Source organism: Chanos chanos, chromosome 6 (genome assembly GCF_902362185.1).
Source record: "Chanos chanos chromosome 6, fChaCha1.1, whole genome shotgun sequence".
NCBI classification, from domain to species: Eukaryota; Metazoa; Chordata; class Actinopteri; order Gonorynchiformes; family Chanidae; genus Chanos; species Chanos chanos.
In genome coordinates this window covers 21,639,141-21,652,956 of record NC_044500.1, presented here as the reverse complement: position 1 = coordinate 21,652,956, position 13,816 = coordinate 21,639,141, and the positions used below count along the sequence as shown (strand labels likewise).

The following is a 13,816-nucleotide window of genomic DNA, read 5'->3' as shown; positions in this document are numbered from 1 at the left end:
GTGTACAGACAGGAAGGGAGTGGTAACTGAAGCATGTGTGCTGTGAAAAAACAGCTAGTAACTTGCTACTTTGAAGGCAAAAATCCATTAAATACGCGGTTTTAATCCTACAGAGTCCAGTAAACCAGTAAAGCTTCACTGGCTTTGTTTAAATTTGTTTGTGCCATTCCTCATCCTCGTTGGTTTTGTTTAAATTTGTTTGTGCCATTCCTCATCCTCACTGGCTTTGTGTAACTTTGCTTTTGGCATTCTTCATCTTCTTAGCTATTAAAAAAAAGAAATAAAAACATGTTTTTTACCTCTTATAATTTTGAAATCCAAGCTCTGTTTCCAAAGCCTTGTATACGCTCTGTAAGGAAGTAAGAGCCAATGAGATTTGAGTGGGTTTCTGTGAAGGTCTGTGATACAGAAAGACCAAATCTTTTATTAAAACACCATGGAAACTATGATTCAAGGGAAAACAGGGACCATATCAACTGGCCAGGCTGAACTTGCACCTGCAGTTCATTTATACACAATAAAACACCCTGTTTTACCACACTACTCTGCACGTTTGTCTCTGATAGGACTATAAAACTGGCAGTCTTTAGGCTTCCCTGCCAAAATCTATTCATCAGCTTCTGTCACATTATGCTGAGTTTGAACTACTACACTGATAACACAGCTGCCTTGGACTCATCTTCTTTAAGGTTCATTGTTATAAAACACACATGAATGCTTAGATTACTCTCAACTGTTATTGGTCTTTATGTGGATGCTCTCGTCTATATTCTTCTCTCTCTGCCTGAGATCTTCATTTGTTGTTTTTATATTACTTATGGGAACTTACACTGTTCTGGGACGGTCTCAAATCATGAGGAAAAAAAACCAAAACAAACAAAAAGAGGATTATTGTGTTTGAGCTCATGTTCCTAATATAAAAATGACCACAATGAGAGAAGTATTCTCAGGCCAGATTTACACAAAGTTAGATCCAGTGGAAATGCAGTGTCTCTTTTTCCAGTTCTGTTTTTATGTTCGCTGCATGCATTTTCTAAGCCGATATGTTAAGCCAGTCACCTGTATCATACGTTACCCATATCATATGTCACCTGTCTCATATATTACTTGTATAATACATTATCTGTATCATCCTGTACCTATATCACATGTTACCTGTACCACACATGACCTGTATCATACATTACTTGTATCACACGTTTGCTGTATCATATTTTACCTGTCTGTCCTCTTGGATGGGATGCAGTTATGATAGTTTCTGATGTAAGAGTAAGTTCACCGCAATCCTTTTCTAGACTCTACGCCCAATTTATACTTCTGTGTCGAATCTACGCCGTAGGCTCTGCGTAGCCGTGTACCCTATGTGGTAGCCTACGGCATAGCCTGACGCACACCTCTCTAGAAATGTAACTACACGTCGCTGCGATGCACGTCAAAGCAGACCACAACAACTGTGATTGGTCCGCTTGGTAGGATCACCCTCCTTCTGCTCAATTGATTCAATGGTCGTACACATCATCTGCTCCGATGTCTTCTCTCTTTTCTGTGTTGCAGTCATTTCACTCACTCACTCATTATCTAAGCCGCTTATCCTGATTAGGGTCGCAGGGGGTGCTGGAGCCTATCCCAGGGCGAAAGGCAGGGAAACACCCTGGACAGGTTGCCAGTCCATCGCAGGGCAGACACACAGACAAACACACTCACAACACACATTCATACCTAGGGGCAATTTAGAGTCTCCAATTCACCTAACCCACGCAGGGGAGAACATGCAAACTCCACACAGCCCGGCCGGGAATCGAACCCGAGAGGCAACAGCGCTACCCACTGTGCCACCGTGCCAACAGTCATTTCAGTAAAAGTAAATATGGTTCAGCATTTATTAGCTCCAACTCCAACATGATTTACTCAGTTTCAGTCACGATTGAAAATTTTTAGCAAAATGGCGAACTGAATGCTCGTTATTTTGAGAGCTCCGTTTGTTTGTCCCCCAAAGTTTAGAAACTAGTCCTTCTTTTAAACACAAAACTTGTTTTACAAATATTGCTGTGCAAGGACTGAATTCCAACTTTTTTTTCAACATTACTCCATCGTTTGTAATGCACAAGGAAATCAACACAGTGGCATAGAAATCAGAAGTATAAATGCTCACAACGGAGCGTAGGCTGCAGGCTGATTTATACTTCTGTGTAGGCTCTACGCGGAGCCTACGCCGTAGCATATGCGAGTGGCCTATGCTGTTGTGAGCATTTATACTTCTGCGTTGGGGTGTCTGCGTCGCTCTGTAATGAAACCTTCAAAACGCTAGTTTGCGGTGGGATTTCTATGCCACTGTGTTGATTTCCTCGTGCATTACAAACGATGGAGTAATGTTGAATAAAATTGAACCTATTGAGCAGAAGGAGGGTGATCCTACCAAGCGGACCAATCACAGTTGTTGTGGCGCAGGGTACGTGGCTACGCAGAGCCTACACCATACCTACGGCGTAGATTGAACGCAGAAGTATAAATTGGGCTAAAGTATCATCACATATTCCAAGCGAGTTATTAACAGTAATGTACTGTAAGAGTCTTGGCGGAGCAAGGTGTCCTCTTTACTAATGAATGTATTCGCATCACGTTTGACTTCAGTCCCCTCTCTTCTTCCAGAGAAATGTGGGGCAAATAGTCCACTGGAGCAGAAGTTTAGCAGATCTGGTCCTGCCTTTAGTAAGTGTATGCTCTGTCTAACGGTCCTGTGTTCGGTAAATGTATGCTCTGTCTATCGGTCCCGTGTTCAGTAAGTGCATGTTCTGTCTAACAGTCCTGTGTTCAGTAAGTGTATGCTCTGTCTAACGGCCCTGTGTTCGGTAAATGTATGCTCTGTCTATGGGTCCCGTGTTCAGTAAGTGTATGCTCTGTCTAACGGTCCTGTGTTCAGTATGTGTATGCTCTGTCTAACAGTCCTGTGTTCAGTAAATGCATGCTCTGTCTAATGGTTCTGTGTTCAGTAAGTGTATGCTCTGTCTAACGGTCCTGTGTTCAGTAAATGCATGCTCTGTCTAATGGTTCTGTTTTCAGTAAGTGTATGCTCTGTCTAACGGTCCTGTGTTCAGTAAGTGTACGCTCTGTCTAACAGTCCTGTGTTCAGTAAATGCATGCTCTGTCTAATGGTTCTGTTTTCAGTAAGTGTATGCTCTGTCTAACGGTCCTGTGTTCAGTAAGTGTACGCTCTGTCTAACAGTCCTGTGTTCAGTAAATGCATGCTCTGTCTAATGGTTCTGTGTTCAGTAAGTGTATGCTCTGTCTAATGGTCTTGTGTTCAGTAAGCATTGACAGTTTGGCATAGTCTGATTCACACTGTTATAAGAAATTTCTACAAATTTTATTCATTTAGTTAGTTATTTATTTTAATTATTTGAGGCATAGAATCCTTGACTAAATACCTGTGGCAAAAAAAGTAAGTTTTGTCTTCATTTGAATTGAATGGAATGAAACAAAATTTTTTATGCAGCACTGAAAATTCTAGTTGTTTACAGACTATATTGTGGTGAAGGGACAGGAAATAAAAAATAGTTCCACTTCCATACATCCTGTGTTATGACATGATTCATCTTCCTCTCTTCCCCCCCCACCCCACACACACACACTGAAGGCCCTCATTTCGTGACTGTGAACAGTAAGAATGAAATCATCGTGACAGATTTTCATAATCATTCTGTCAAGGTATGATGAATTAGCCCTTCTTTCTGTTTTAATTCCTTTCATTTTTTCTATACAGAATGTTTTTAAGGATATATTTACCTGTTTTTGTACTATATGTCTCTGCTTACTGTTTCCTTTTGAGAGACGATGAAAGCATGTACATCCTCTGTCTGGCAGATCAGAAAAGACTTGTGCTTTGTCTATGTGTGTGTAGGTGTATAATGCTGATGGGGAGTTCCTGTTTAAATTCGGATCACATGGTGAGGGAAACGGGCAGTTTAATGCCCCCACTGGGGTGGCAGTGGACACCAATGGAAATATCATTGTGGCTGACTGGGGTAACAGTCGGATCCAGGTGAGAGAACGGTGGTGCATTTTGGGTTTTTTAAGGGTTTGTCTTTGAATCCAGGTGAAAGAATGGTGATGCATTTTTGGTTTTGAAAGGGTTTGTCTTTGAGATGTTTGGGAGAACCAGTCTAAAGGCTTCATAACTGCATTAATATCAATTAATATGTGACAAAAGAAAATCATCTCGGTTTGTGTCAGCCTGTCAGTCAGATCTATTGGCTCTGTGGTATTTTAGTTTTTGCCCATTACTTTCATCTCAGGATAAAAGACATTATAATTACCCAGTATCTACATTTGTCTAACACTGGCTGTGTTTCTATACTGAAATTAAAATTTTTGTTTTCTATAATTTATATACTCCAGCAGAAATGGTTTGTCAGTAACAGATATTTTGGTTAGCTTTATGAGAGGCAAAACTTTGTTAAACAAAGCAACTAAAAGCAACTTATTTATTCAATATAAACAATAAATAATGAATATAAATAACATCAGCTTTTAAGCCACAAGAAAGAAGTTGTTGGTTATGCCTCATACCCTGAACACTGTAAGAACTTAAACAAATGGAGATTTATTTTGAATTTAGTATTTGTTTGTGTATGTGTTCTCTGTGTATTTGTATGTTTATTTGTGTGTGTGTGTGTATATCTATAGTTGAAGTTCATGCTTTGTGTTTTTTATTTTTGTACAGGTGTTTGATAGTTCCGGTTCCTTCCTGTCTTATATCAACACTACAGCGGACCCTTTGTATGGGCCCCAGGGCCTGGCCCTGACCTCAGATGGCCACGTGGTGGTGGCGGACTCTGGGAACCACTGCTTCAAAGTTTACCGCTACCTGCAGTAGAGTCCACACAGTACCAACCGGAGAGCCCACACAGTACCAATCGGAGGACCACACTGGGACACTCCCACTGGCCGTGACTGAGGCACCAGAGCCAGGCGGGAAAGAGTCCAGAACTCATCTACCGTGCAGGCACTCTGATTCTCTGCTTTTTGTCTTTTCCATTTACACATACGTTTCTGCAAGTAAAGATCTTCAGTTACCAACTGCCAATATCCTTCCTATTAGTCTGAAGGGCTGGGAAAATTGAAGAGCTCTTCTGCATCCATATGTATTTGGTATTGATATCATTCCCAATTTAAAAAAACAACAAAAAAAAACATCTTCAACAGCTCTCTGAAGAAATCTGTACAAAAATCAATTGAACATTGATTATGACTCAGTAATTATCAGTAATTATGAAGGCAGCTATTCTTTAGCTTTTCAATTTAAATCCATGGGAAAAAAATCTCTGTCTCCGGATTATTTCAAACTGTGTTCAGTATCTGACTTCATTTTAACAAAGAACATGAAGACTGAGGATATTTCTACATTAAACAAAAAAATTCTACAGAGCACTAATAACACAAACAGCACACAGGCGTTCTTGAATGCTGAGTGGATTATTGCTTCATATTTGTGTCCTGTGCCACAGAGATGCACAGAGATCGACAGTGATCCACAGGGCCATTAATGAGCAGTTGCTTGTCAGGGTTCTGTACACAGGTCATGTGAACACTGCTTTCCCTTTTCTTGGAATTTCCCATCAGACACATAGGACACCAGCACAGAATGCTGTGTGAGGGTAGGAATCACATGCTTCCTGCTTCATCATGAAAAACGACTCTGGACATCAGGACGTCAAGGAGACGATAATGGATCATGAAATGAGTCTTCATATAGACTGCTCCTGGACTGCTGTCATTTGCTCTTCGATAGATTAGTACTAACAGTTTGCTGTCCAAGTTTTCCATGGATTAGTTGATGCTAAGTGGCTGACCTTGTGAAGTAGGCCATTTCATTCCAACTCACACCATGCGTGTCCTGGATCACTACATACATATATACGTGGATGCATTTGTGTAAAGTAATGTGCATACATTTATGAAAGACCTCAGCAGGTTGTCCTGTTATAAGAGTCAGTAGTCCTTTAGATGAATGGAAAGCTTAGTACAGTAGTGTTTCAGTCTTTAGAGTAGACCAGCCTGGCTTTATGACTGACACCACAGCAGCGTTGGAGCAAGCTTATAATCTCACTGTGGCTTTAGCATTTAAATACTCTGCACAATCTCTGCCTGAAAATACAGTATTCTCCCATGTGAATAACACAAAAAAGTATTCTCTCTCTCTCTCTCTCTCTCTCTCTCTCTCTCTCTCTTTCACCTTCTCTCTCTTTTGGTCTGTTTGTTTTAAGATATACAAAAGAGAAATTAATTTATTTAATTTTTGTATTTGACTTTGCGTATTTTCTTTTCTCCTGTAAAGAAGAGGTGACACTGCATGATGTGCTCTGAAAGGCAGTCTAAGAACATGGACCTGATAATGTGGATATACTGCCAAAACAGGAATGAAAAAAAAAGGCTTTTGGAAAGGCACGAGGTTTGAGACTGCACCTGCCTGCCAGGACATTGTTCTAAATGGATGTACAGAATACCATTATTAATATAAAGAAGCTTCCATATCACCAGTTTGGCTTGTTCTCTCATAAGAGTGTGATCACCACTGTAATCCAACATGCTCCTTATCATCAAAGAGTTGACATCTGAGGTCATGTCAGGTCATATCAGGTCATCTGAGGTTATATCAGGTCATTTGAGGTCATTTCAGGTAAGAGTTCACCTGACTCAGCCTTAGGCTCATTGGATGTTAGTATTACACAGAACTGCACTGTAATCATAAATAACAGCAGAGACAGTGTGCTTGATCCAATATGTTGTTTAATGATGTAGATTAAAAAATCATAAAGGAAGTAATCTCGTTATTATGAAAGGGAAGCCAATGTTAAGCCATAGTATTTAATACATATGTGGTATAAAACATTTCAAAATGTTTTCCGATTTTTCGTACAGCAAAGAACAAGGTAAAGATACTCATAATGTACTTTGTCAGCCGACACTGGATACAGAGACTGTAATAAGAACATGATTATCTGGCCTGTTCCCTGATTTGACCTGTTCTGAATGTAAGAATATTAAACACGTCTCAGTCAATAGACATTGACAATAAAGGCACATACATGACCGAATGAATGGAGTCTTCCATTACATACTCACTCCTACAGTTCTGCTTGGTTTTCACTCTTTGGGAAGAAGTTGCTCTAAACAGAGCACTTGTTAAGCAGGTGGTTTTGCATGAAGTCCTGGAGTAGCTTACAGGACAGGTGCCTTCTGGTCACTGCACATTTCGCCTCCTCTGGGATCTCCTCAATCCACATTTTTCTGTCCAGTATGTACCTAACCCTGAGGAGCACGCAAACACATTACTCCTCCACACACCAAAAACACATTACTCCACAGTACTCCTCTACACACTGCAAACACATTACTCCTCCCCACACTAATAACACATTACTCCTCCACACAGTAAAAACACATTACTCCACCACACACTACAAACACATTACTCCTCCCCACACTATAAACACTGTACTCCCCCACACTCTAAAAACATATTACTTCACAGTACTCCTCCCCACACTAATAACACATTACTCCACCACACACTACAAACACACTACTCCTCCACACTCTAAAAACATATTACTCCTCCACACACTAAAACACATTACTCCTCCACACAGTAAAAACACATTACTCCACCACACACTACAAACACATTACTCCTCCCCACACTATAAACACTGTACTCCTCCACACAGTAAAAACATATTACTCCTCCACACACTAAAACACATTACTCCCCCACACTAAAAACATATTACTCCTTCCCACACTAATAACACATTACTCCTCCACACAGTAAAAACACATTACACCACCACACACTACAAACACATTACTCCACTACACATAAAAAGACCCCCCCCCCCCCCCCCCCCCCCCACACACACACACACACACACACACACACACACACACACACACACTCACACTAAAACACATTACTCCTGAACATACTTCAGACAGTTTGTACAGTGAGTAAAAACATGCTTTCTGCTGATGGACAGATTCTCAGACAGACTGAGTGGCATTCAGAGAACAGGCAGTCTTCTTTTCTGTGTGAGAGGTACTGCCTCTTCTCGTTAAATCGCTTGGCAAAGACATTTTGTACACTAAGGATCTCCAAACCAAACACGTACTCTCTTGTATTGCGCGTAAGCTGGTCGTCAGTTCCCATGATCAAATACTGACTTCCCCTCTTCATTTTAAACCCACAGGCTTTGCGATGTATCATCTCACGAACTGCATTCCTCTGGATTTCATCGTCCCCACCTTCCCCCCCCCCCCAAAAAAAAGAAAGAAAAAGAAGATCAAATGATGATACAAGAACAAATATGCTCATGGCATTTATTGTCCAGAAGTGTCTTATTTATTTATTTATTTATGACTACTATTGCTATTATTATTATTATTATCATTATTATTATTATCATTGTACTGAGCTAACAGAAGTCCTTTTTTTCCCCTCATGTTCCTAGAGCAAGGGCCCCATGTAGCTGACTTGTGTATGGAGAAAAACTGACACACAGCTTCATTTGGTAGAGAATAAATCTATAAATTAATGACTACATGGCTACTTTACATTTCAGCCAGCAATGTGGGTTCTTTTAGAAATGATCTAGAAGCTCTGATGTTGTCATGTCTTTATCACTATTGCTATCAGAGATAAAGTGTTTGTCTTTATTCATGGCTTGCTGCTGATATTTTACAAACCAAATTATTTCAGTTAGCCACTGCCAGTGTTGTTCTAATTCTATTCATAGTCAATTAAAAAAAGTGGAATATTGACTGTGATCATCCAGGCTAGTGTGTGAGGGGAAACGTGGTTAATCAGCAGTTTGTGTTACACAGATGAAATTATTCCCAGCTAGTATGTCTGTTAGTTCAGAAACCTATCACGCCCAATACTTCCAGTGACCTACAGCAAAGCATGGGCTTTTTCTGCTTTGGCTCTAACTGGGAATGAGCTTTATTCCTGTGAAGGATGACCTTGCGTCACAGAGTAAGAGGCAGGACTGTTTCCCTCAAAAATGAAAATAATAATAATAATAATAATAATCAATACAAAAAGAAACAAAGTCTCCACTATTTACAGATTTCCAAAACTTTCCAATTACTAGGTTCTCGTTCTCAGTCTCAGTCTCAGTCTCAGTCTCCTCTCACCCCCCTGCGTTAACTGACCTGGGGTTTTTAAGCTGGGAGAAACCATGTCTAATTGAACAAAAATTAACTTCGGACACACGCAAAAAGAGAGAAAGAAAAAGAAACATACAGACACAACCCTTTACAATCATTTAAAATTATACTAATTTAAATTAATAACCAAAACCAAATAGTATTCAATTAGGAATTTACACATTGATATTTTGAAATGCCTAGTTCAATGATTTCTTCTACAACTTTAAAATCCCCCCCCCCATCTTTTCCATAACTGAGACAGTCCGCGGGAATGACATCATATCTCTAAAAATACAAATATCTTAGCAAGTAAGACCCTGCAGTAGGGTCTTTCAGGTGACACGCAGTGGCATCTTCACTGTAAGTACTTGACCAGAATATATTATTGCTCGGTGAAGGTGTGCAGCGATAGAATTCGAATAAAACTTCCTAACCGTCTGGTTGGCCACCCTAAACGTTAGAAAAGCGAATATGTTTTCAGGTGTAGATGCCGCCATTGCAATTCCTGTTTGCTACCATTTGTCGGTAAGCTGCGAGTGTGCATGAATAATAAACGTTTTTTGTTTGTTTACACCAAGTATTATGTCATTTATTGCTTTTAAGTTGGAACGTGTCGTAGCTCCCTTACAATTCCACAGCACAATAGACTGGGAAATGAGAGCAAAGATATGTGTTGTTTACACATTCATCTGGATATGTGCTAATATGAAGCGTTTCATAGTGAACAAAAAAAAAGAATTGTCTATCCTCTCTCCAGCAGTGGAAAACTCACCCAACTGAAGGACTTTGGTAACTGTAGAGTTGTAATGAATGAAAACATCATCTTCTGTCATGCTGAAGATCTGAACGACATAAACTGTGAAGAGACATAAGCCAAGTTACAGATTCACAGCTGAGCAAGACAGCAGACTTTTCCCAGTAATTAGGCAGCTGTTTATTATATATCAGATTTGTATACAAGTTATTTTACCATAATCTACTCTGGCAGAGTAGCAGGCAAATGAACTCCGAGCGCTTTGCTCTGTGATCTTGAATGTCTCTTGCAGCTTTGGGCAATCACCTGAAACAAACAAAAAAGGGGTGTTGTAAACACAAGTACATGAAAACATGTCAAATTGTGTTTATATAACATACTATATACAAGTCATATACAGGTGTAGACAAGGCATTTACATTTTCTGAGACATATTTTGTTTCATACTGGAGTGGAGTATGAGCTCTGTGAAGAGCTTAAAATGGAAAAGCTCTGTTAGCAGAAAAGTGAATGAGAGCGTTAGGTTTACCCTCTGCACATATGCACACGGCCCCGTCACACAGTTTGGAGAGCATGACATTTTTCTGAGGTGCGTTATAAAACACACCACATCTCCTCTCTAGAAGTTAGAAATGAAAACAGTGGCACGTCATCAGTGTGATAGCAGACAGCCCTGGCATCATTTTATGTCAATGTTTGCACTGACGAAAGCCATTACATATCCGCTATGCATGGGGCATAGATACAGAGGATAGACTACATTAATGGAAAGCATTTGAACTTGTAATGTGTTGAGCTCTTTGAGTGAACTGTTAAAAAGAGTTTTGAATTTGGGATATTGGAGCAGTCTTCAAATCCATGGAGGATCTTTGACTTCAGGCTAGTGTTCATGAACGCTCATTTCAAGCTCTTTAGAAGAGTCTAAGGGTATTTGGGAGAAAACACTTGCTCCTTGAGTGGTTTTCTGGCTTCAAGTGTGGGGAATTATGTCAGTTCCTCTGTTGGTCAGTAGAGGCATCCAGAGGACGTGTACCATAAATTCTCAAATAATGGCCGGGACTTTTATTAGGGACAGGCCATTATTTCTGATTTTTCATTTTTAGTAGTATATTTAGTAATATTGTAGTAATGTTTAGTTTCTGATTTACCCTATAAGGATTTACGGGCATACCTACTACTCGAATATAGCCTATACTGTACTGTATTGTGTCAGATTATAATGATATGGTGCTGATAATAACAGCAGGCAATTAGAAAACAACATGGTAATATGTACCAAATACCTTATGGAAAAAAGTCACACAAAGCGATCAAGCTTCGATAATACATAGTAATGTATTGGTCCACAAATTCTCAAAAAATAACATACCATATCATGGTAACAAACGTTTAATTATTGAGAAAAAGCATGTCAGATATACCGTTCTGCTACTTCTAGGCAAAGGTACATCTGACATGTTTAAAGGTGAAATTTGTTCCTGTTTCCAGCTCACCGACCGACATGTCCCTAACGTACCTAAGCCATAATCAGACATTTTTTTCTGTGACTATGTGAAATCACTCATAGATATAATGAAATAACGCTTAGGAAATTGGAAGGAGGGAATTTTAGCAGTGATATCCCTGAATACTAATAATGGGCCATTCACACACATGGTCCAACTACAATCCATGTGAGAACACCATTGGTATAGTAGGTCTATTTCTGTTAAAAAGTGGAACTAATAGCAACAGAGTGGTGAGCACAATTACACAATTAGTTTGAGTTGAGTTTCCATTTTCCTATAACTTGAATGTGTTTTCACTTTTTTACCTTAACTTTGGACCTTTGTCTGATTTTTTTTTTGGCCAAATCTTCTGCCAGTGTCTTCATCAAGAATTAGTAAAGCTTTTGTTGTTTTCCCAACTTCTGACACGTGGTATCTCCAACTGGGTCTACTCTGGGCTTGGCATTTCTAGTGGTCTCGTAGTTAGAATTCAGTGCTTCCACTTTCATGACCTTGGTTCACCTCTTGACAGTCCAGTCTGCTCTCAGCCATTTACACTGATACAATCCATTTCTCAGTGATAACCCTGCCACAAACACCAGCTAAGAGGCCCTGATGGTACAGCTTTTGTTGAGAGCGAGGCACTTTGCTTGGGTTTAATTCTGCGGTAAATTAAGTATCAATTGGAATCTAACAGTAAGCTTTGGCCTATCACCTCTGTTCCTCGTGTCTGATGCAGTATTTTCATGTTCGGCATGCGTGGGTATCAATACTGAGGCTTTTCTCTTTCCTTCCGACACATTCAGTTATGTAGACCTGAACTTTGAGCAGCAACATTTGGACCTTTTTAAAACTGTGCTAGATATCTACCATTTCTTTTGAAACTCACATAGAAAGTGTTGATTTTATGATTTTCCCTGTAACTTCTCTAACAGAGACATATTGCTAATTAGCATCGAGATGAAATGTAAAACACATTAACTTGTTTTAGTTTAGAATGATTTACTTTCCTGGGTTGTTTTTGTTCAGTGTTTGACCCCTGTGTATCACCACACTGTCCAGCTGGAAGCTCCAATGTATTCCTCTAAACAGGTTTTGAATGGGACTATACATTTGAATTGGAATAAAGTGGAGTTGGAGAGGAAGTGATCACCTGGATTGTAGTAGTCATAGATCACAGCTGCGGCTGGCTGTACCAGCCCAATGGGAACAATCTGTTCAACTCCAAACAGAAGACAGTCTTTTCCCTCAGTGACCTGTAAACCATCAGGTTCGCTCATTAAGGAGGACTTACACACTGCTAAAATGTTTCAGTATGTTCTGAGCCACTAACATGGTTAATAAGTGCTCAACTTCACTCACTGCACTCGACATGTAAAACATGTATTGTAGGAGGCTACAGTCGTTCTGGAGAAAAAGGCCATGGGTTTCTTGGTAGAGTTAAGTCTATTTCTCCGACAGAGCTCTGTGGGTGATCGTTGTGACAATGATTGGGTTTTGCTAAAAAGATGTGCTGTTTTGGTGCTTTGTTCCTGTAACACACACCAAACTTTAGTCCAAGCAATCTCATTTATTAATGTTAGTGCTCATAATAATCAAAATCCATCCATCCATTTTCTGCCGCTTATCCAGGAGCGGGTCACGGTGGCAGCAGGCTGAGGAGGGTAGCCCAGACATCCCTTTCCCCGGCTACATCCACCAGCTCCTCCTGGGGGATCCCAAGGCGTTCCCAGGCCAGCCGAGAAATATAATTCTCCCAACGTGCCCTGGGTCTGCCCCGAGGTCTCCTCCCAGCTGGTCGTGCCCAGAACACCTCCACAGGGAGGCGCCCAGGAGGCATCCTGACTAGATGCCCGAACCACCTCAACTGGCTCCTTTCAATGCGGAGGAGCAGCAGCTCTACTCTGAGCTCCTCCCGGGTGTCTGAGCTCCTCACCCTATCCCTAAGGGTGCGTCCAGCCACCCTGCGGAAGAAGCTCATTTCCGCCGCTTGTATCCACGACCTCATTCTTTCGGTCACTACCCAGAGCTCGTGACCATAGGTGAGGGTTGGAACAAAGTTCAACTGGTAAATTGAGAGCCTTGCCCTCTGACTCAACTCAATAATCAAAATATTAAGGTCAAATCCTTACAATTGTAATCAGTGTTGTAGTCAAAATTGTATTCAATGTCAACCATTTGCATTATTTCTAACAGGTTTTTGTCTTACCTTATTGAAGTAAAGATAAACTTTGTTTTGGTGGATTTCATAATGGTCAATGTACTTCTCGGTTCCTTTTGCAATCTAAAGGAAAAAACCCAGAAAACCCAAGTCATGGCCTTTCATAATTTAAATGGAAAACTCAGAAAGAACCAAGTGATGGCCTCT

General features: G+C 40.3%; 2 protein-coding genes across 11 annotated transcripts in view; one reads left to right on the top strand and one right to left on the bottom strand.

Annotated features, from left to right (window-relative positions):
* trim3a (tripartite motif containing 3a) overlaps positions 1 to 6,199 on the top strand; it is a 30,482-nt gene extending 24,283 nt beyond the window's left edge. For all 3 annotated transcript variants that reach the window (XM_030776771.1, XM_030776769.1, XM_030776770.1), the window contains 4 exons: positions 2,650 to 2,709; positions 3,635 to 3,705; positions 3,899 to 4,039; positions 4,721 to 6,199. In XM_030776771.1, coding sequence (XP_030632631.1) covers positions 2,650 to 2,709; positions 3,635 to 3,705; positions 3,899 to 4,039; positions 4,721 to 4,873 — 425 coding nt within the window. In that variant the 3' untranslated portion in view covers positions 4,874 to 6,199. The remainder of the gene's footprint in view (positions 1 to 2,649; positions 2,710 to 3,634; positions 3,706 to 3,898; positions 4,040 to 4,720) is intronic.
* Positions 6,200 to 6,766: 567 nt separating this feature from the next.
* The window catches only part of c4 (complement component 4), a 31,183-nt gene continuing 24,133 nt past the window's right edge, over positions 6,767 to 13,816 (bottom strand). For 4 of the 8 annotated variants that reach the window (XM_030776323.1, XM_030776324.1, XM_030776329.1 and 1 more), the window contains 7 exons: positions 13,658 to 13,732; positions 12,602 to 12,704; positions 10,491 to 10,580; positions 10,178 to 10,267; positions 9,980 to 10,063; positions 8,169 to 8,301; positions 6,767 to 7,308 (listed from right to left, as the gene is read on the bottom strand). In XM_030776323.1, the coding sequence (XP_030632183.1) occupies positions 7,167 to 7,308; positions 8,169 to 8,301; positions 9,980 to 10,063; positions 10,178 to 10,267; positions 10,491 to 10,580; positions 12,602 to 12,704; positions 13,658 to 13,732 (717 nt within the window). In that variant the 3' untranslated portion in view covers positions 6,767 to 7,166. Of the gene's footprint in view, positions 7,309 to 8,168; positions 8,303 to 9,977; positions 10,064 to 10,177; positions 10,268 to 10,490; positions 10,581 to 12,601; positions 12,705 to 12,810; positions 12,981 to 13,657; positions 13,733 to 13,816 lie in introns of those variants that run through there. The other 4 variants (XR_004025381.1, XM_030776325.1, XM_030776327.1 and 1 more) reach the window with 4 other exon arrangements.